General features: G+C 41.7%; 1 protein-coding gene across 3 annotated transcripts; it reads left to right on the top strand.

The window, feature by feature from the left end:
• Positions 1-11,735: 11,735 nt before the first annotated feature.
• On the top strand, positions 11,736-20,390 carry LOC119653552 (serine/arginine repetitive matrix protein 1). Of its 3 annotated transcripts, none has more exons than XM_038058260.1 (8): positions 11,736-11,889; positions 12,583-12,989; positions 16,840-17,456; positions 17,512-17,603; positions 17,669-17,894; positions 17,958-18,143; positions 19,428-19,832; positions 20,046-20,390. In XM_038058260.1, the coding sequence occupies exons 2-8, from the start codon at positions 12,902-12,904 to the stop codon at positions 20,181-20,183; spliced, it is 1,752 nt and encodes a 583-aa protein (XP_037914188.1). In that variant the 5' UTR covers positions 11,736-11,889; positions 12,583-12,901; the 3' UTR covers positions 20,184-20,390. The 3 variants fall into 3 exon arrangements, with proteins under 3 accessions (XP_037914188.1, XP_037914190.1, XP_037914189.1); XM_038058261.1 differs by having other exon boundaries at positions 11,741-11,889; positions 12,586-12,989; XM_038058262.1 differs by lacking the exon at positions 12,583-12,989 and having other exon boundaries at positions 11,737-11,889.
• The last annotated feature ends 2,978 nt before the right edge of the window (positions 20,391-23,368 follow it).

The following is a 23,368-nucleotide window of genomic DNA, read 5'->3' as shown; positions in this document are numbered from 1 at the left end:
TTCGGTTAAATGGTCCAAAAATTCAACCACAGAGCAAAGCCATCAGTTCATTAAATTATTTCTGAAGGAGCAACAACAATGGGAGCAGCAGCAATCGAGCAGTATTTGAGTTTGCCGAATGGGAAGCGAGGCTGAATAAGGGTTACCACGTTTTAGTCTGCGGTTTCTACGATTACTCTGCTTCGTTATTATGTGGGAATACTGACCAGCAGTAGTGTAACACATTGGCTCCTAGCAAGACCTGTCAGCTGAGTCCGTGGCTGACTGGTCCATTCGCAGGCGCAAAGTCTATCCTTCCTCTAACTTTTTGCTTACCTTTCAAACCAAGAAAACAATTAATCTACAGTTAACAATAATCGCCCCCCCAATTCGATTTGAGGTAGGTAAGTAGTATTCAGTTTTTCATCCCCGTATTGAAGACGATGATTCCCCAAAATTCACCGGAAAATCCAACCCCAACTGATAACCCTGAACACAAATAAGCGTTGGGGATGCAGCTAACAGATTCAGATTCGTAACGGCAATCATCGTAATCACAATCGCATCTATGTGGATCCAAGTCCAGATAGAGCGTCTGCCTCAACTCCTCCTCATATGCAAATTTCTGGGCTGCTCGTCTGTAACTAGGGCGTTGTAATTTGGTAGATTACTTGGAGCGTTTTTAATTGAAAATTGATAGCTACGAACGCTGATGAGAACGCTTTGATACAACTCTCTTTCTTTTCTTTCGCAATTGCGGTAGGAACGGTAATTGACCGTGGATGAGTCTATTATTCTGATTGGAATCCCACTAATATGCTATGGAAGCTACAGTCATTTTCGATTAACAAAGAATGGAAAAGGATTGCATGGTGGTTTCGTTCATTAAGCGAAGCTAAAATTTAAAATTCATGAAGTTTCCTTCGTACACGTAAAACAAATTATCGAAATATGCCTGTAATAATTTATGAAATAAGATTTAAATTGAATCATGTTCCCGGCAGAAGAGGAACTCTCCTCCTTTTTGTTAAAATTTTTTTTTCCGAGTTATCATAATCTCGGCATATACCGCTTCGGTGATAATGATCGGCGGTAGGTTAGTGGAAGAATCCGCCGAGAACCCTCCGCAACATCGAGCGCGTTTACAGAATGTAGTACCTCTGCATGGTTGGAACCAGACTGTGTGAGAGTCCCAAGACATCTTGGGAAGCCGTGAGGGATAAAGGTACAATACCTGTAGCTGACAATATTCTAGGAACAACAACCAACCTTTCAAGATGCCAAATTTCTTGAATTTCCCAAGCCAGCGGCTGATAGTTCACATTCTTCTCCACGTATTCCCGTTCAACATTGGGGAATAGCGACATCAATAATATACAGGGAGCGACGGGCTTGTCAACTAAAGCCTTGCATCTACGTTCAGTTCGGCCTGTCAATTACACCTGAAGAGTCCACATTTGTCACCTTTGATTGTTCACTTCCGTTGGTGATCGAGTCATTCGACCAACCGGCCAGCCATGTTTTTCTAGACTATGAGCGAGAATTTTATGGGCATCTTTATCGCGGTGGACATTTTTGATAAATGCTCATACGCAAATACCTCAAATTCTCGTCTCTTACCCGTCCAGAGTTGAACTAATAATGTTGCGTGCTTAACAAAACGTCAGAATTGTTGTGCGCTATATGTCGATCAGTTAAAACTTGGCAGCCTCAATATATGCCGTGAACAGAACTGTCGGTTTTGATGAGTCACCCTACTCACTCCGCCCTCGATCTGACTTCGCCCCACTCATTAGAATGAAAGATCGACTCTTCAACTTACCTGGAGTCAGCCCGGAGTCTGCTTTACAAACAACAGCTTGCAAGATACTCGCCTGCTCTTTCCCGTAAAAATAAGCAAGTAGCGAGTCAATTTGGCGGTAATGTTGTGCCGCAGCATCATGCACACCCCTGCCTCGGATGTCACGAGGCAAGTTCATCCGCTCCACGGCAGAATTCGGACGATACATTCTGAATTACGTATCTGCCGCTGAACGTTTCCCAAATCAGTCTTCTTCTACAGCAATATTCCGAACGCATACGCCAGTGAATAGCGAAAAGTGAGCTTATTTTATTGTTCCCCGTTTGCACGTTGCAAGAGTTCGAACAGCAGAGCATCTTTCAAATCACCAATTCGAGCATGGGTTCCCTGCAGAATTCCTAGGTACTTGTAGTGTGGCATGTGGCTCATGATGTCCTTGCGAATGATTGGTTCCGATGTTTTTCTAGACCAAATTCCATCCTAATATCACAGCTGAACATGTCAACTATGTACAATAAACATCTAAGATGATTATCAGTACCAAAATACAACTAGGTGTGCGCGCCGCTGTCAAAAGTTCCATTGCATTTTGACCTTGGCGTTATTAACATAGCAACTGAATAGACTTCTTTGGCCCCTAGTGGCTTGTCCTATAACTACCGAGTCGCTAATGAGTTGCTCTTTGCAATCTCTTGATCTAATTATGCAACCTTTCTGCTCCTCGACCTGAATGGTGTTGATCTCGAAGTGCGGATCGACCCTTTCACTAACACCCTTGAAAATAGTGGATGTTATAAATTGTAGATGACCGGCATGATATCAAAATCATACTTGGAGATTTTAATATCCAAGTAGGAATGGTGCCCCTATTTAGGCGATACATTGGCTTCTCCAATGTAGATTATAGATTTAGCAGTATCGGACGAAATGGTTGTTGAAAGTATCTGATTTGTGCGGAAAGCGATTCACAAACAAACATGGGCCGTTCGAAACGACACCACTATCAACCCAATTAACCATGCGTTAATTAAACACCACCACCTCTCGGCCTTGATGAATTTCAGAACATATAGAGGAGTCAATATAAACTCGGATAACTATTTCGTTGGCATGGTATCCCGAGCTTGACAATATCACCTTGAAAGAGGGACAATTGGGTGGTAGTGAAACCTGAAGCCATATATAACATATTCCTCCGTAATACCTACGAAATCCCCCTCGGACACCACCTTGTCGTAATGGGGGAGCTTGTGGTAGTTTACTACTACACGAAAGGTGGCCGAAAACATATAAAGATGGAAACAAAGAAATGTAACTCTCCAAGTGGTAAGAAATCACACACTTCGAATCCACCCGCGACTCTGAGCAATCAGGTCGTAACCGAGGCGCGGATTTTGGAGGCCTCACATGCTTCATGTTCCCCCACGGAGAAATCTGTGGAGCACAGGCTCTCCACTTCAGTGGAAAACCTATACCCGCTATCTACGGCGCGGTCAGCCAAAAAAATAGTACAGCAACTCCCTTAATGAGAGGAACTGGAAATCTGACTACGGCCGGCCTGTCAGTGACACTTTTGCCTAACTATTCTAAAATACGGGGGAGGAAGGCTCGGCAGAAGGAAATTTTAGCCACAAAGAAGAAGGGACAATAGGCTTGCCTGTCAGAACCTTCTCTTCCGCCTGTACCCGGAAAAACGGAAGAAAGGGAAGCTGGTAATATGGACGCAGCTGATCTAACGGCGATATGTGAAAACAGATCCATGCAGCCGACGACAACATAAGCCACTGCGAAAGAAGGCGGAGTTTCTTGGGAATGAGGACATGGACGTTGCTACACCACCAAGTTTGGCGATATCCAGAGAAATCGGACGCAAGAAAGCGAAACTTTCGGCGAAAAGTGTGGACAAGCTGATAACCCCGGTGATATCCACACTGAACGCAGTAGACTTTTCAGTTAACGGCGGTTTTCATATTAGACTGCACTTATGACTACAAATATAAAAGTTAGTCAAATAAACCTGCAGCATGTCAAAGCTTCTTCCTATCTACTGGCGACAAAACTGGCAAAGTAGCAGGACTGCCCTTATATATTTCTAGTTCAAGAGCCATGGGTTCGTTTTATCAGAATCTGTAGTAGTGGATCAGACAAGGGGACTACGATCTTCTTCGATGAAAGATCCTCAAGACCGAGGACCTGCGTTCTGATGTCAAAATTGTTTAAGGCAACCATGCTGAGACACACTTACAATACCAGGTTAATGGTAAGAGGAGAAACGTCATAGTTGCCTCTGCTTACTTACCCTATGATTCTTTGTGCAATCCGCTGACGCAAGAAATAATGGATCTGGTAGTGTATGCACAATCAAGTGGCCTTGAACTTTTAATAGGTTGTGATGCGAACGCTCAGCGTATCTGTTGGGGCAGTAGAAAATGCAATCCTAGAGAAGAGAAGCTGTTTGGTTTTATCACTTCAGCTGGTCTGATGACCGCGAACGTAGAGTGCGCCCCTCAAAGTTGTTAGAGTTGATTAGAAACAGGCGAGTGCTAGATGAAGTCTCACCCTCAGGTCCCCGTTACTTAGAATTTAATTTAACTATTGCAGGTTAACAGCCTGTAATACAATGAGGAATCCTAGGAAAACGGGTTGGACAAAGTTCAATGAACTTCTTGGCGGCAAAGTTGAGCTCCCTAGGCCACTAAGGACTTCTTTGGCGATAGAAGATCAATTGAAAACTCTGAATCGCACACTTTTAGAGTCTTTTAATGAGGCCAACGTGAAACTCAGGAAATCAATCAGTCGACTTCTAAATCATGCTTGCAAAAGCAAATAAAGATGAAGACTGACGAAACTTCAGGAACTCACAGCGTGAATATAAAAGGCTCGTAAAACGTTCGGAACAAGACTCTTTTAGAGCATACTGTGAGAAACTGGAAGATGAAAGGGAAACACCCGGGGAACAGCTCTCAGAACTGGGAAGAAGTGAATTGGCGATTTCTGCAAACCCTTCAACACGAAGCTGTTGCAAGGGGAATTGGAAACCTGCGAGAGCGGTTGTTACTAATGAAAAGGCGAAAGCTGCGATACTATTATTTGAACACTGACATAGATGGCATCTACCCAGCGATGCTAAAGGAGGGTATAGAGCATTTAAAGCAACTTCTATGAAATCTTTTTCGAAGATGTCTTGCTCTGTGCCACGTGCCTTCCTCTTGGCACAAGGTGAAGGTAGTCTTCATGCCAAAGCCTAGGAAATATGACTATTCAAATCCAAGGAACTTCAGGCAAATCAGCGTAACATCATTTTCGCTGAATTGTCTGGGGAGACCGGTTGAGCGTCACATTCGCGAGGAGGCGCTAAGGTCGCTCCCTAAATGAAAACCAACATACTTAGCAGCGTGGAAAGTCCTGTGAGTCTGCTCTTCATTCTTTGGTTTGATGGGGATATTGAAGGCGCTTTTGACTGTGCGCCCTTCCAAAAACTTTGTGATGCCGCCAGAGAGCATGGTATTGACGAAACTCTAATAAAGTGGATCTACGCTACGGGAGTTGATTGCTACCTAACAACGGAAGCGACAAAAGACTGCCCTCAAGGAGGTGTGCTATCGCCACTTCTGTGGAGTACGCTGATTAACTCACTACTATGCGAACTGGAAAATCTGCCAATATACGTTCAAGCTTATGCGGGTGACGTGGCTGTTCTGGTTGTTGGTCGAGACCTCATAATGGTATATAGAAATACACAACGCGCCGTCGATTTAATTGACAATGGACTTTCAGTAAATCCAAATAAAACCACAATGGTATTATTTACAAAAAGGAGGAAACTGAATGGCTTTTGCCTTCCAGAGACGAAGGGTACAACCCTGCAACTCTCCAAAGGAATTAAATATCTGGGGGTCATTCTAGACAAGAAGTTTCTTTGGAACAAACATGTAGAGATAAAGATGAAACAAGCTCTCACAGCTTATGAACTGTGTAGGTGGACCTTTGCTTCGACATGGGGACTTAGGCCTCAGTTAGTAATGTGGATATATGTTGCTTATGCATCCGTAGTGCCGTGGGTTAAGTTGAAACAAAAGAGTTTTCTGGGTATCGCCGGTGCCATGAGCGCCACATTCGGTGCAATTCTGAATGCATTACTCAATTTGCAGCCCTTGGATTTGTTTATTCAGAGTACTGCGATGAAAGCAATCCATAGACTAATTCCATTAGACCTATGGAAAAACAATGGACGTAGGAGGCACAGAGCATTGCAAGAGTTATTGGGAGAACTGAGTCTAGTTTTCGCAATGCCTTCCGATTCTCAGATCCCCATACATCTGCTGTTTGATAGAAGATATGATGTTATCTTGAAATGAATAGAAAACCACCCCTCGAATAAAAGCGAGAAGTGGGCTTTTCCTTTCCAACAATGCACAACGGTCTTTCAGGCTGAAGTGTATGCGGCAACTTGGATGATTGGCGAGCGGTTGAAGGGCAAGTGCATCGCAATCTGCAGCGATAGTAAAGCTGCATTGAGAGCGTTGAGTACTACTTTGATCACTTCAAAAATCGTTCAAGAATGTAGAAACTGATTGAATTCTGTTTCTAGATTCGATACGGTGGAATTACTCTAGGTACCTGGTCATTGTGACGTAGAGGGAAATGAAATCTCGGATGCGTTAGCAAAAGAGGCTTCAACTTTCCCCATGCCCAGACCGGAACCAGCAATTGGCTGATGCTGCTATCAAAAACTGGGAACAGGCTTCCCATAATGACAGGTGGCGAAGCCTTAATGCGCATCAGACAGACCAAACTTTTCCTGTCAAAACCAAACAGACATACTGAAAAGTTTATCCTGCCGAAAAGCAGGAAGATTTGCAGAAGTATTGTGGGCATTCTGACTGACCATAATTTACTAGCTCGACATATGTTCATCGAGTGCAATAGACCACAGGCGTTGCCTCTCTCCCACCTCAAACACACACACACACACAACACCTATGAGGCGGAAATGGATGCTGCAATAACCGCAGATACTAGAGGTCCTGGAGATGAAGCATCAACAAATGATCATCACAACCTGAAGAGTATTTTCATTGGTACGGCTACAAACAAATTTGGCCGGCATTGCCAAAAATTCGGAACGGCTGGTTCGATGATGAATATACTCGTATACTAGCAACGGAACAGAAGAATACTACATACCGAGCAATGCTTCACTCTCAAAGATCGCGGGCACGCGCAGAGGCTATCACGAACTCGTCGAGTAGGAAGCGTCTTCATAGAAAAGGAAACCGCGGAAAACCGTATGAACTCAAGAACTACAGGAAGCGAGCATACCAAGCGCGCAAGTTTTACCAAAAAGTCGGTAAGATGAAGCCTTATACACCTCGATGCTCATCCTGCCGACACAAAGAGGGATGATTTCCGACCATCCGACCATATGGGCATATTGGAACAATGGGTAGAGTACTTTGATGAACTGCTAAACAACAAAAATATTGCCAAGTTCCCGGCAAGGGAAGACGACGGACAAATGCTACCAATACCAACCATGGGAGAAAAAGTCCATACAATTCATTGGCTTAACATTACAGTTGGACCGATTAAATATGCTGGCAATGAAGCATTGTCTGGTCCATACATAAAAAGGGGTAGGCAAATCAGTAACATGTCAGATTTTCTCTGCTAGGGAAACGATGGAAAAACTGTTGACATATGGCCACCAATTACACCATTCTTTCATCGTCGTTAAGGCTGTCTATGATAGCATAGCCAGGGTAAGACTGTTCATGACTATGAGTGAATTCGGTATCCACATCAAATTGATAAGACTGACTAGCCTGAGCCTTACCAATGTGCAAAGGCAGATAAAAAAAGCAAGATCACTTTCAAGATCGTTCAACATAGGCCACGGCCACGGACAAGGTCCTATTGGCCTAACCTAGTATTAAAAAAGTGATCTGTGATGCTGAGGTAAATGCGAGAGACAACATCCTCTTCAAATCCACCCAACTACTAGCCTATGCTGACGATATTGATATCGTGAGAAGAACAGCCCGTACCGAGATCTTGGGATTAATGAAGCCAATATGAAATACTTGGTGGCGACATCAGTACCAAAAACCAAACAACCAACAGCATTAAATGGCGTTAGTCAAGCGAGAGTAAAGATAGGAGGCTACAACTTGATAATTGCTTCTAACTATAGTCGAAAATCACAACCGATAATAGCTATAACGATCAGATCCTCGCACGGTTGTTGGCAGCCAAGAGAGCAACAGACAAAACTGTTCCGCTGGAAACATCTCTCCGTAGGGTCGAAACTCTCTCTCTGTACAATACTATAATCTTGTTGTTGATGCGCCGCCTGGCTCTATAGACACTTGATTACCAGTTTCCGCGATAACCTCAAGTCGGTACCCACAAGGTCGCCATTGGGTTTGGAGACCAAATGAAGTAGAAATAACCAGCTGCTGTTGGAAGGTCTGCGTCACCAGCGAACTCAGTTTTTTGAAGTCTATAGGAAAGTGTATAAGCTGTTGCATTTCGTGACTTAATCCGCAAACCTACGGTGGTACCCGCACACGCCGGAAATCTGTAGAGACCGCTGCGGCCCACACTCAAAGCACATAGTCCAGCAAGGAAAAGTTTCGTTGGATCTAGCGGTGAGGCTGCACCGCTAGGTCTAACCACAAGTCCCTTCTTTTTCATGTCGAGCAATTTAGTGGCGCCTATCGTAACGCCCACCAGAGCAAATTACGCCTCCAACTGGAGTAACCACACCTCTCATATGACCGGGAAAGGAAAGGGGTAGTGCCAAATCTCGCGACCTGACGTGTTTTATTACAATAACACAACAATTACAGAAAAGGACAATGAAATTTAAACGGTAACTTGCTAAAACTAATCCTGGACATTTTGTTGCTTCTTGCTGAGAATGTTCGCCTGATCCCACCACCATGGCAGTCGTCGATGGAGGTATGAGGCGGGTGCTATCTGCTGGAGTTCAAACTGCTACTGTGTTCCTGGGGGCAACACGTGTCGTCAACTTTTCTTTAGAAACTGCACTGACTTGAGGACCTATATCAGGTTTCCGCAGTATGTCTGCGGGGCGGGAACGTTGGCGAGCTCGCACTCAGCTTCTGTCTGCTGGGCAGGGACTGAAATGTGAATTCGGCTGCACAATCTGCGAATTTGCATGAAAATTTCGACTTCATTTCAAAAACGAAAACGCGCGCACACTAAAATTCCTCGTCTTCACTCGGTTGCGGAAAACTCGGTTGCACTGAGGACTTTTCTCTCGGTTTGTTCTATTCATTAACATAATCGTCTTCCAATATAAGAATGAAGCTCGCTACGATCTGGGCAAGTTCCTCAGGGAACCACTTGTTGGGTTAGTTATTTTTATAAAAAATAAATAGTTATTCATTCATTCAAAGTATCTTAGTATATAATGGTTGTGAAAACGATAAAGACAATAAGAACAATACATTGAACCAACATACAAAATGATAACTTTTTACAGCGATTTTCATTTTCCTCTCTTTCTGTGTCCGAACCTTATTGAGTTACAGCGACCTAACCGTGGCCACACTGGATCACCCAGGAGCGAACGTGGATATCTCCTCGGTTTACATGGTTTACAACCGATCCACCAGAAGAACTACAACATCTAACATCGGCGACGCCAATATAAGGTAAACACTTTTGAGGTAGCTTGAAAATCAATGGAAGCGGTGAGTTTCTTTTAGACTTTAATATTATCACAAATCGATCGGTGTGTAACAGGAACAGTACTTTGATAGCTGGGAGGAGTTACTTTTTATTACCCTACTAACCGACAATAGAATTCTTAGGGTGTTTGACCAGAGATCCTTTTCAGGTGACAGTTGGACACTTTTCAGTCTAGATATCGTTGGAGAGGTCTCCAACCCTTTCAAAGATGTGGAAGAAGCTTGGTATAATTATCAAGAACAAACTCTCTAAGGTGGTCCTCAACAAGCACAAGTATTGGCAGCCATACAAAGTCTGCCTGAAACTGTACGTGTCAGTTGCCAAAACTGCATGGTGAAGACTCACCACCTGCGCCAAGTTAAGGAGAATTTGGCCCTCTTATAACAAGACCCGATTGCATGAGCATTGGGCACAGACGTGTGCAAGTCCGTTCAGGATTATGGCGATTTCTGCGGGCTCTATAGCGAACCATACCGCCAGACTCGGCGTACCTTAAAACACGCCGTGTCGAAGTTGGAAGAAGTGGAAAAACACTCTATTTACAACCAAGCTACGGCGTTAGGTAAACAATTCTTTGGGAGCATCAAAACATCAAAATGATCGCTAGTTGCAGAGTGAGCAAGATTAACATCTTATCCGTGTTACCCTTCGCAAATGCTACTGGGCTGGCTTTTAAGATTTAAGCTGGCTGGATTCTGTTCCCTTACTTTTCCCATAGGGTTTACACTCGTGGTCTTAGGAATTTATGACCTCAAAACCACGCAACACAGCAAAACGTAATTCTTTTAAGTACAATGCTGGACATTTGGAGCGTATTAATTTCCTAGCACTCCGCCGCGCATGAAAAACAACCCAATAGAAAAACAAGGTGGAATACCAGAAGCTTGCACTTCGGATATAAAAGTTTTGTGTTCATTTTATGTGAGAAATTTTCTACGTACATTTTTCCATTCGTATATGGCCAAAAACCCAAAATATTCCTTCACCTTTTTTCAAACTACAAGATATACATATATATTGCAGACGTAGATATTATACTCACGGTAAACAAACAAACATTGCCTATCACCGAATACTCTATTCTGTATGCATGTATGTACACCTATTTTCGATTTACTTTGTGCATAAAAGTACATACATATGTACATATTAAGTACATATATTGAATACCGCTTGTTCAATATACAAATATATCTATCTGAATTAGGCACTACCCCTAAGATTCAATTCCATATACATATAAATACATGCATATGCCTGTCTCGAATTGATATTGATATATAAATGATTAAAAACTAAAACGAAATCTTTCCCCTGTTCCCCTTCTGTTGTGGTACATATTGCCGAATTGATATGTTATGACGACCTCATACACGTTTTAGAACGCATGAAATTCACATAAAATTAAAAACTTTCACCTTCTATAATTTTGTTAATAAAACTTACCACAAAATGGCGCCACTTACTATGTGTAAAGGGCTCCACAGAACACACGCTCCCACCAACGTTCGTGACAATCGGTCTAGCCGTTTCCGAATTAATCGGGTGTGACAGACAGGCAGACATCCCCTCAATTTTAATAAGGTTGAATTATGTACAATTAAGTTGAAGTATATTCAAGGCTTCAAGCACTTCTAACGCCACGTGGTGCACGCATAGTAGCCAAAAACAATTTTTGCAGATCGATGCTCATTATTAGCAAATACTAAAGCCGCATTTTGGAATTTCTATAACCGAGCCTCAAATTCTCAATAGATGAATTTGATGAATGAAATTCTCCCTAGATGAATTTGAGGTTATTATAAAAGCTTATTCATAAACCATCGAAGCATTTTAGATTATCGTCAGCGCCATCTAACATCAATTATTGTGGGTGCGCATTTATTATAACCAACCAAGTGCCATCAATTGACAATCAAGGATTGGTTGTCTTGGGTTGCCAACTAAATTTCTTTCGATAAGTCCAGTTTTAGACCAAGTATTTCAGAAACAATTAATGCCACCAACTAGTGGCTACAACTGTAGTAGAAATGAACACCCAGCGTTCCCAGCACAAATTAAGAACGACGCGTTTCTTATAATATACGGTTAATTCCAAAAACTTGATTTTCTCAGTGAATAAATGTGATAAATTTCTTATTATGTTTTATAGTAAAGCAGTACTAAAATTTGTAGCTCGTATAGGAATGCCATATCATGCAACCGTCGATCTGAACGAAGGCAGTGGCAACCCTCCTCGGTATTCTCCACAAGTCTCAATTGACGTCAAAGTGTCGAAAATGGCGGTCATCGTGAAGTATTAGAGGTTTTGCAGATAAATTTTTCCTTTGATATTGATGATCCGCCGAGAGTATTTTGTTCGTGATATTTAATTCTTCCGAGTATCTAATGTACGTATTGATTAATTCTAATCCAAGTCGTGATTAACTACTAAAACAATCGAACGTAAATCCGAGAAAAATGGCGTCGCCTTCGAGACGAGAGAAATTCGGGAAAGCAAATTTCGTTCGGTTGCCGTATCCCCGACGTAGACGCCGTGGTCGCTATCGAAGCCCAAAAAATGTTCCAAGATTTAGTGAAATTATAGTATATGAGGTTACCAAACCGCTGCGGTGTAGAGTTTCATTGCAAAGTGAAAAATGCCCTGGGGCCGGATCCGGGTCGTCCATTTTCTAGTGGACTGCGTGTCAGTCGAAAAAACTGAATGGCAAGTTGTTCGGTGGCCGTTCAGTTGCGTCTTACGTTAAGCTCCAGTGGGAGTTGCGCGGAATGAACACTAGCAAGCCGCTTTCGCGCGTCCTGTGCGTGCGCGGGCAGGAAATACCAATTGGGCTTACGCAGGCCTCAACGAGTCGGAAGCAGTGCAGCACGTCCGCGTACGTGGTGTGAACTCTGACATGACCGGACGGATTCCGCGGGCCGCTCGAGGGGTTCGTTAGAGGTCTAAGCCCCCGGAACAGTCGACTCGCTCACAGTGCTAGGCTAAAAGATCGGAATTAACATAACATAATACTTCAGTGATATTTATTTATTCCTCTGCAACTTGATTGTAATCTTATAAATTTGCGTTCCTTCATTTACAGCAGCTTTGAACGTAGCACAAGTCATAGTTCCGCATTTAAACAGTTGCCAAGTACGGACGCGAAATCGATCTCTTGTCCTCCAGACCTGAAACGGCCAGTGGACAGGAGACGGCCGACCGATATCCACTTGCGCAATCGGTCCCAGTACTGTCTCCTAGCCATTTCCACTTCCCCCCTCTAGCAATTACGTGCCACAATCGATTGAACCCATTAACGATACTGTTCGCAGCGCAAACTAATCGTTCCGTCCGCACATTACGGGCCGCTCGGAGAGAAAGTAGTAAACTTTCGCGACAGTTTGCAACGCGAGACCCGCGAAATGTCGGCGTCGGCTCGACGGCGTGAATTGAGCCCTCGTTCAAGCAAACTTCGAATGGACAGGCAGCCGGTGGTTGCTCGAATAACAGGTAGTGTTACAATTTCAGCGACAGTCGCAACATGTTTGCGCACTGTATCAACCTTGCTTGATCTTTTCAAAGCGTATTTTAGAGAAATTCTGTTCATTTTTGGTTTTAGGTCGAATGTCCAAAGCGCTGAGTTACAGTGCACTTCCACTTGGTGGCTTCATTTACAATTTCTACTTGAACCTGCTTTTTCCAGGTTCGATATTCTCTTGTTTGCCTGGACAACTTTCAATTGTCAGTGCCCTGAATGACTCAATTTTCTTAGGAATTAATCATCCATTTGTGGCTGTCTTACCAGCCAGACTGATGCCTGGAGCTCACCATCAATGTCTCAATATGTGCTCCAGGTCTAAATTCGTATTTTCCTGTTGGTGTGCAGCTTTTCTGTTTTACCATTCTCACATGTCCATCAGCACGCTAAAGTTCTGTAGAATTCTCCCCCCCGGCGGTGACTGCAACCCATGTTCAGTTATTTCATTTAAGGTTAAATTTTTCATTCTGCTCATTTCGATTTCTTTTAGGCATATTCGTTTCGAATTTTTTTCAGTACATTCCTCAAACTTCCTTGGGATAGGCTTTAATGTTATTTGTAATTTGATTGTTCCTACTTAGACTTGCAATATAAGTTCTGACTGGTGAGTACGGGTAGTTACCATTATGTGGTATTATCATCGGCAAATCGCAATGTATTTCAAACTTATAAAGACTGCACTCAACAATTTTGCGGGATATAGTTTGTATCTTATTATTTTCTGCATCATTGCAAATTAGCGAAAAATGTTCAGTCAGACTAACGCTACGTGGCGCAACACTTTTTCCAGCACAATAGCCGCGAGGCGGCATGCCCGCATTTCACTAGCGCGCCAGTAAACTGCCTGTTTTGACTTTTTAACTGGTATCAAGGATTTGTTCTCGTGACTGGATGTCGAATACCAGTTGACTTCGTATCCCTCCAAGAAGCCAGTATCATCACGAAAAATTATAATCTCTAAGTCCTACCAATTATTTTTCAAAATTTTGATATTCTTTACTCTGTAGAATACTCCCAATTGTCTCGCGAGTCTATACTTTTGTACTCTAGAACGTCTATCGGTAGAAAACGCGAATACGGTGTCAGGACTGTTGTTGATAGAACCACATAGCACGCCCTCATAACCTGAAAACAGAGAGGTCCAGGTTAGCGACTATCACAAATGTGCAGTGGTAATCATCAAGGGTGATTTCTCATTTAGGAGAGCAGAATGCTTTCTCTGAGAAACTGCATTCAGTTCAGGAAAGGCGTTCTAAAGGTGACATTTTCATCGTGACAGCTAACACCTTTCTCGGGCATGTGACCGCAATCCCAACGGTAGAAGGTTATAGATTTCAGTAAATGTTCACCTTTTCATCGGCAACACACTTCGAGCAAAGCGTATGTCACAAGATCAATTGGATTACGACTGACCGGCAACGAATATTGAGACAAATCGATCATCTTTTGATCAGCAAAAAAATTTAGTAGTTGTCTTCTGAATGTGCCTAGCAAAGAAAATCGTGACATAGGCGTGATTGCGCGTCGTCACTATGGCTGCCCCCATAAGAAGAGAGTATTGGCCACCATCAAAATTATTTTTACATCTAGCGTGGATGAGGTTATCCCAAAAGGGCGTCACAAGCCCTGGTTTACTACAAAAACGTGGCAGCTAACCGAAAAGGTAGAAGAAATATAACGTATACGTCATTATAAAATAAATTCCACCATTAGGTTAATGAGCAAAGATATCTGCCACAAATGATAAAGTGCGAAGCTGACGATCTCAATGTTGTTCCTGCGGAACTTCCCGCGCAGCCTTTAAAATCCGAGATCTTTCCTAAAATGTGAAAGTAAGTAAATTTTGCAATCATAGTTTCTGATCAGGATCTCGACAACATTAACACTCTTCAAGTCATGGAACAGTGTTCCAAGCTTAGATAGGCTCCGCATGCTCTTAATCAACTGGATTGAACTGTTTACCCCCTTTAGCTGCAGGTATTGCATTTAGCAGGACTTTCTTCAATTTCAGGGGCTATAAATTTTATTACAACAGTAATTAATATACGATCCACAGGAATCACATTTGACCGCATGCCTTTATTTGTTTGATCAGTTTTAATTCCAGCAGTTTTACTTCTTTTTTCACAATGGAACCTACAATCCCAGGGTAGAAAACGAGTGAATAATATTGATCCATACCAATGGAGGAAGAATACAAGCTTCTAAGACAATTGTAGGAGGAGTCGAAGCAACCGTATAACTCCATTCGGCGAGCGATTTTGCCCCGTCACGTTTTCTGTTTCTCGATTTAATCGATTAAGGCAACTTTAGGGCCATCCTAGAAAAGTCTTTGTAATCGACCAATTCTTCGGCATTCGCAATGGTTGGTCCAGTTCGAGTCAGTGCGAAGTTTTATCCGTGACTTGATTCGCAAGGTAGCAATCAACGGCCGATATTAAAGTGCGATAGTCTCATTGTCATTGGTGGTGATAACATGTTTGTGTCTCGATTTGCATTTTACTATTCCCACCGTGAAAGACAATGATTTCATCAACCATATATTCACAAGTAAACGGTCATGAGTGTTCACAAAATCGACTATACGCTCGCCGCTCTCAATGCGTAATCCAAACCCTTTTCCCCCATGGCACCTGTTTTGGTTTTTAGTGACATTGAATGCGTTTTGTTTGTCGGTCGGTCGATAATTCAACCTCCCATTCTCTTGTACACTTCATCGGGACACATCGTTTTGCGGCCATTCCTCGATTGAAACATTTTATGTCAATGTTGGATCTGCTTCCTATCGACATCCTAACCTAATCTACTGAACAGGACATCTGCTTAACTCTAAACATTTCTATGACGAAAGTCTCATAAAAAGTATTTAATTAGTTTCGCTTAATTTCCACCCGTCAATTATTCAGATCCTGCTCCTGCTTTTCTAGTGAATCCTGCAGACTATGCTTCACTGCTTTCTTCATCGCTTTGTATTGGGCTCTGTCAACATTTTTAATCCACGTGATTTTGTTGCCTATTTTTGGTGCATTTAGGTTCTATAAATAAGTTCACACTAAACGTCAGCAAATATAATACTCCTCAACCCTCTTCCGATTCCGAGAATAGGTCGACATTGCAACGCTCTTTCATATGTAATTTAAGCCCCTTGTTTATCAATACATCCGGAAAACACTTAATCTATTGTCCACCACAGTGTGGTTCATCAGATACTATGACTCTCTGTGGTGAAATACTCTGTCTCCTATTATGGTATAGAGAATACCATTATTGCTTTGGTCCCAAAATCCATATTTCGTCTAGTACCATATAGTTAGAATGGCTAACAAAAAAATGTCTATTTCCTTTAGTCTAAAAACCAGGAAAGTTTTGTCTGAATCTCAAATTCTCAGGGAAGCAGAGATGCATTCGCTATGTCATAGTCACTAGTATCTACTACTTTTCCCTATTACCTCACTCAGAGACCTAAACCGTTAACAACCATTTAATCGCGCTTAAGACAACTCATGACGTGGTTCCACTCTATCTTAATTTTTTCCTTAACGGTTGCGGGATAGTATTAGGGATGGCTTTGTGTCGAGCAACTAAAGTATGCCCTTCAGAAAGACCACCATCCACACACTTTGTTGCTTTGAATAATGTGGGCATAGTCGAGGGATCCATTTTTCCGCTTTGTTCGCTACTCTTCTATTAGAAAAACAGTTTACTTCCCGTGATAGTTTTAAACATTAGTAGTTAGTTTTATTTAATAATTTTTTATCTGAGTGGCTGACATAATTAAAAAGATCTACATTCGAATATTTTAACCGTTTGACTCCTATATAGATCCAAGTTTACCAGCCGGTAAGCGCAAAGAAATTGACAACGTAATGAAGAAGGCTCGTGCCTCATCAAACGATTATTGGGATAAGAAACTGCTCGAAGTGGAAGAAAAAGACCCAAATCGGTGGCGTCACACCGGGTACAAGAAAATGTACATCGAAGGTGATAGTAGTTCGGAAAGTGATCGTGGTGAACGAGACGGTTTCCGTTATAACAATCGCTATCGTAGCCGATCGCGAAGCCATAGTCGACCGCGAGCGAATCGCAGAACGCCTCCATCTTCGCCACCACTTCGACGTCGTCCTTCGCCGCCTGACATGCGTCGTATATCACCTGATATGCGTCGTCCACGCTCTCCTGACGGCAGGAGACCACCGCGTTCGCCAGAGTTACGTAGACGACCCAGATCGCCCCCCGAACCGCCAATGGGAGGCCCGGGACGTCGCGTTAGTAGTGGCGATGGTCGAAAATCACCACGATCACCTAGATCGCCAATTGATAGTCGTCGTCGCAGTCCTTCATCGCCGGGAAGTAGACGTCGGTCACCGCTCTCTTTGCAATCGGGAAAACGGGGTATAATCTTGCCACGCTCGAAGCGCCCGCCATCACCACCTCCAAAGGTAAGTTGAGCACTTTTTTCTTTATTAAAAGAAATTACTATTCTAATTATTTCAGCCAAGTCGTTCGCGTTCGAATAGTTCGGTTAGTAGTTGCTCCGACGAATCTTGCTCAGTATGTTCGCCGAAACATCGCAGGCCTCGTTCACGGTAAGTCATATTCAGGATCTAATTTGTGAAACCATTATGAACCATGAAACAATTACATTTTCCAGTTCGACTTCACTGTCGCGATCGCGTCCCGGTCCACGTTCACCGCCACCTAAAATGAGTGGACACACTCGTTCTTCAATACCGCGTCCCGGTCCGCCGTCGTCTTCATCACTTTCGGGAAAAAATCGTATGCCAATCGGTCCGGGTGGTGTTCCGAATTCGTCGTCTTCGCGTATGCGTCCCGTAAGTCCGCCTCCAATTCGCCCCGAAAAATATCGTGATGACAAGGTAAATTTTCTATTCTCCTTTCGTTTTTTTCATAATTTCTTATTTAAATTTTATGATTCCTAGGTCCCGGTACCTGAAAGAAGTCGTGCGGTAGGTGTGGAGCGACCTCCACCTCCTGAGCCTGGTGTAAAAGTGACTCGATCGAATCGACATTCACCACCAGAAGATCCGCGTTTGAAAATTCGTCCGCCAGAGCCCCCAGAACCTGCTCCAGTTCCTAAAAAGAAGAAAGAAAAAACCACCGAAAAGGTAACAACAATTTTTAACTGCAATTAATATATAATAGTAAGTTAGGTATACAATTCCCATAAAATTTGCATCTCAACCGAAAAAAAACTAAAGACCTTAGCTGGTTTGTGATTTTGCCATCTAATATGCTTTGTTGTACCGTTAAATGCGGTAATAACTTCATCTCCGCCCTCTATTTTTAAGGTTTTTTGTAAACACAAAACCTTATTAAAATCGGCTGTCTGTCTGTCCGTCACACGCATTTTTCTCGGAGACGGTTATAGCGATTGACACCAAATTTGGTAGAAAGGTGGGAACTGTGAACGCTCACGCATACAGTGAATTACATCCTTTTACGTCGAATTTAAGGGGGGGTCCCCATACATGCAAAAGGGGGGTGTACAATTTTTTTTCATCAAATATAGTCATGTGGGGTATCAAATTGAAGGTCTCAATTAGTACTTTTCAAAGCCGATCTTAGTTTTGACATTCGTTGGAAGGGTGGGGGGCGCGGGGGGTTGAAAGTGATCACTTCTTTAAGGGGGCCATTCTCAGAAACTACCAAACCGAAAAATCTGAAAAAATCAGGAGGCTGCCACTATATGGTGCCTGGGCTCCGAAATACCTTCCATGCCGACGTCTGTTTAAATAAAGTTAATAATAGTATATTACTACAATTTTTTGTAAGTGGTTAGAAACCCCCCTTAAGTTGATCCTAGTACCATGAAATTTTGCAGTGATATATTCTATAATGTAGAGCATGATCTTGCCAAGTTTGGTGGAAATTGCACTATTACTAACAAAGTTATAATACCTCAAATTTGTTGCTTCTTTGAAAATTGAAGACTATGAATGTCAATATCACCCGAAAGTGGATAATCTCTCATAATATATGGATATATTACGTGCTACGTACTAAGAAATACACAAAACCTTTCGTACCTGAAGCGTTCAGCTTCCGGTTTCCCGACTTGTTTCTAATATAAATTCGTTGACCAAAGAGCTTTTTACTTACATAGCTGCATCCATTCACTATTGCATATATAAAACTAGAAAACGCGTTGATCTCATTTTTTAAAATTGTTCTGTCATTACCTTCAATATTGCTCCTAGAGAAGCAGAACGTTCAGAAACTCTCAAATCCAGCACATAGCCGATGATATGAATGCCAGTACTCACATTTAACATCTTCAAAAGCAATATATTTATTTAAAATTTGTCTTGTTTTAAAAGCAGTGTTGAAGTAACTTCCAGCCTGGGAATATTTATGAGTAAATATTTCTAATAATACAATTTTCATTACAGCTTCGAACAAAAATCAAAATTGAAGGCGAGAAACGTAAAAAACACGGTTCGTCGTCGGAATCGGAAGAATCGTCAGATAGTGAGGGTTCGCTACCAACATTTACTGCAACGACGCGTTTAACGTTGTCAGAACGGTTCGGTAAAATGGCTCAATGGAGCATCGATCGTAGTAATATGGAAAATATGCGCATTACGAAAGATTCCGCGGGCGGGGCGTTAAAAGTAATGATCGAGGAGGGATTAGAATCGCCGCCGCGACGATACTCGTATTCTCCGGCACCGGCCGGCCATTTTCCCGAGGAACTGGCGACAACAGCTCCTTCCGGTATGCTTTCTTGGGATGATGTGCGCGTTCGGTACGAATATTATAAGAGTCGCGGATATCTACGTGACTTGGATTTGAAGGTAAGTAAGAAGACATAATGTAAGGTATTGGAACACTTTGTATTTATTCAAAATTCACCCTGCTTGTGTGGTGGACACATTCGACCAAGGCAGTTTAGTGTACCAACGAAAACGTTAAAAAACTTCAAAGAGAAAGAGAATTCAGTACTCTTGTCGAAATTAAACTTTTAAACTGTTTTTGCTTTCTCTAAATCATATCATTCTTTACCATAGGACTACATCAAATGGGAAGAATGGTGGTACAGATATCAAGAATGGCTGAAGCAAGAGCGCTATTATGAATTCTGGGAGCGTCAACAAATCCATCGGCGCCGAAGGAAGAAGGTCCCCATCGCACAGAGATTAAATTAGTTTAAATTGTTCATTAGGATTGAAATAATATATTTAATTAACACATTTTTATGTTCATACATATATCTCGTTTTAAGGTTATTACTTTAAACCATAAATGTTTGATAAGTAATATCAACCATTTCATTTACTCCACAAAATACAATAAAATAATAAAGTGTACATGATTGCATACTCGTTAAGAATAAACAAATAGAAGAAAGAGTATATAGTCGTACCAATTCTATAATTTTGAAAATAAATGTGATGATGATATTGACTATAAATGCCGCGTTTCTTTAAGTCCCATTTCGCAACGACTTTTTGATTTACAGCGATTCTCGCCTCCCAACACCTTAATAATTTGCCGCGATTCCCTAGTTGCCAACTTTTAACAACATCGTGGGTAAGGGTAAAATCCATTTATAACAATTTTGCCTTCGCATTTGCTATTCCCCTATTGCAGTACATCGACGACAGCACGAAACTCAATGTCACTCAGTGCATTGAGAGCGCTTAATCCGCCTTCGCAGTTTTGTCCAAAATTTAGAAATATATAATAACTATCTCATCTCAAACGTAAGTTGAGGCTGCTTCACGTCAGAATTCTCTGTCTGTATCATTATCTCTATTGTATTTGCGGATGACAATTTCAACTTCGATTATTTTTTCCAAAAGCCGTGTTTCGGTTGTAGTAACATCTTTAGCCAGTTCCCTCTTCATCTCCTCCCAAACGCTTTCGATTTCATTCATGTCAGGACTTTTACTTGGTCAATCCAAGAAGGGGACATTTTTCTTCTGTAAATATATTTGTACAGATCGGCTTGTGTTGCAGGAACAAATCAGATTTCTAAACAAAATTTCGTAAGACACCTTTCTGCTCTTGGGGTGAAACTAACTTCCTTCGCCGTGTTTCCTTCTTCAATTCTTCACCCAAGTATTTTTTCTTTAATCGGCGTTCACTAGCTTCAGATTCAATGTACGCGATACTTCACCATTAAACTTCATTTTGGAACTAATAAACATTCTACCTTCTTTCGAGGGGGGTGAATGACCCGCTTTTGGCCCATGATAAAATGTCGCAATTTGATGAGACACTCGATAAATGCTAAGACAACAAACAATCGATTACTTCAGTATCACTTTACACTAACATTAAATGAGTAAGAACAAGCAAACACCATCATTGAAATACCCGCGAACGCGTCTGAAGGAAGAATGGGTTTGTTCGGATTGGTTTAATGCAACAAAAAAATAAGTGTGAAATGTGGCTTTCAATAAGCATCCTAAATAAAACCTAGCATGTGTAAAATACATCATCTACGCTATATTTCGTGTAAACCTTGCAGCCTTTAGATAAAGTGAAAAAACGATAGTGCGTGTAATAATTGACCAGACTGTAGAAAGGGCATCTCAATAGAATCCACTATTGCACAATTGCCAGCAAATGCGTTACTCTAGGATTACGACGCCCAAAACATAAGAGAAAGAGTGCACACCTCTTGGAAAATTCTTTGGGAACTGAAGCACATTGCCGTTAACCAACCACGATGGTACGTGGCGTGCTATGTCCCGCATAGAAGGTTGGTGGCAACCATATATGCTAACGTGGTTGTAGTCCGTCGCGGAGTATGCCACACAAAGGAAACCTCCATTCCAGGATGGCCGTTATTTCGGTATCGATAACGTCCTCCTTTTGGAGGATGTATCTGATTTTTTTTACGTTGAAATTTTTTTGAGAGTTAGTATTGACATACTCCCAGGCAGGTGAAAGATTTGACTACTTCTCAGTTTTCATCACGGCAGATATTTAGGATACAGTAAATTGTTACTCCTTGGAATAAAAGTTTAGATCCAAGTTGGCTTACTGCGTCTTCGATTACTATGATTATCACTTTAGGTACATACATATTTAAGTCAAACAAAAATCGTTACTTATGTATGCTGTGAACAATGTACATCAGGTATATTTTATTTCAATCGCCACCTATTTGCGTAGACGCTTCTATGCCAGTAAAAGGAAGCACCAATTACTTGCAAAGTCAAAGTCGTTTAACATTGATCGCGAAATTTGGATGTTCATCTTCTTTTCAGGATAGTGAAAAAAAATGTGGGATGTAGATGAGAACAAGTTGACAAAGCGTAAACTGAACGCTTCAGGGTTTTTGAGTGGATATTTGCTCCATTTGTACCTAGTTCGTAACGCTTGTACTTATATTATGTCAGACTATTCACTTTAGTGGAAAACTAATATTCATTTGACCTATTTAATCAATTTACAAAATACAGAGTTACAAGTTCCGCACAGAAACCTAATGAGCTGCAAAATCGATCAAACGAACCTTTAGGAGCGTATGTGATTGCAAAATATTCTTTTTCTACAATAATCAATTATGTAAACGTGCAAGCGGCAAAAACTACAGGTTCCACTCATTCAGGAACAAGATGAAGAGGTTTTCTTAACTCACACTGGACATAATACCAAAGGCACTTTCCACTATTCTCCTTGCCCTAGAGGGTCTGTAGTTATAAATTCTCATAGATACTCAACTATTAAATCGATGAGTATATGTTCTAAAGGAAAAACATCGTCAGAGACAAAACCATTTGGCACACATAATCATTCTTCCTGGGAGAGGGGTCTGTTTAAGGTCTTTCGCTACATTTTCAATGAAATCTGAAACTCCAGTGGCTCTAAAAACTCCTTGATCTGATACCCTCAGATCGCCACCACCTAAATAAAATAAACTGCGCGCAAAATGAAAAAAAAACATATATATACCTCCCGTGACGCAAGTAGACGCAAAGATCATTGTAAACGGGTCGTGCTTTTAATCCAATCCGTCAATTTATTTCTGGAGAAAATTGTCAGATGTAAGAAAGTGCAAAGTAACACAATAAAGACACTTACTAGTCTCATAGCATCGATTATTCCTGGGTTTGTCCCAATATTGGACTAATACTCTTTATCTTTGTTTTTCTTTTTCAAATTGACACTAATATTGTCATATCCATGTTTAACTCTTTCGCGAACTGAATGAAAGAGAACTGTAGACAAAATTTTGTTATGCTATGGACGCAGGGAATTTTGCACGCGGAACGTTTCTCCATGGTATCTCCATTAAATTGAGCTTAAATCTTGCTAATATCTGAGTGTAATTATGCGGTGTTTCTCATAATGGTAAAGGTTGAATTGTCATCCCCCG

The sequence above is a fragment of the Hermetia illucens genome, chromosome 4 (assembly GCF_905115235.1).
Source record: "Hermetia illucens chromosome 4, iHerIll2.2.curated.20191125, whole genome shotgun sequence".
Taxonomy (NCBI): Eukaryota; Metazoa; Arthropoda; class Insecta; order Diptera; family Stratiomyidae; genus Hermetia; species Hermetia illucens.
Note: the sequence above shows the minus strand (reverse complement) of the source record. Positions and strands in the feature narration are given on the sequence as shown.

What these genes read in the sequence shown, in the direction of transcription:
- LOC119653552 (XM_038058260.1), top strand. Translation starts at nt 12,902, where the DNA reads ATGTCGGCGTCGGCTCGACGGCGTGAATTGAGCCCTCGTTCAAGCAAA. An exon ending in CATCGCAGGCCTCGTTCACG is followed by an intron (nt 17,604 to 17,668) that starts GTAAGTCATATT and finishes TACATTTTCCAG; the next exon opens with TTCGACTTCACTGTCGCGAT. An exon ending in AAAAATATCGTGATGACAAG is followed by an intron (nt 17,895 to 17,957) that starts GTAAATTTTCTA and finishes TATGATTCCTAG; the next exon opens with GTCCCGGTACCTGAAAGAAG.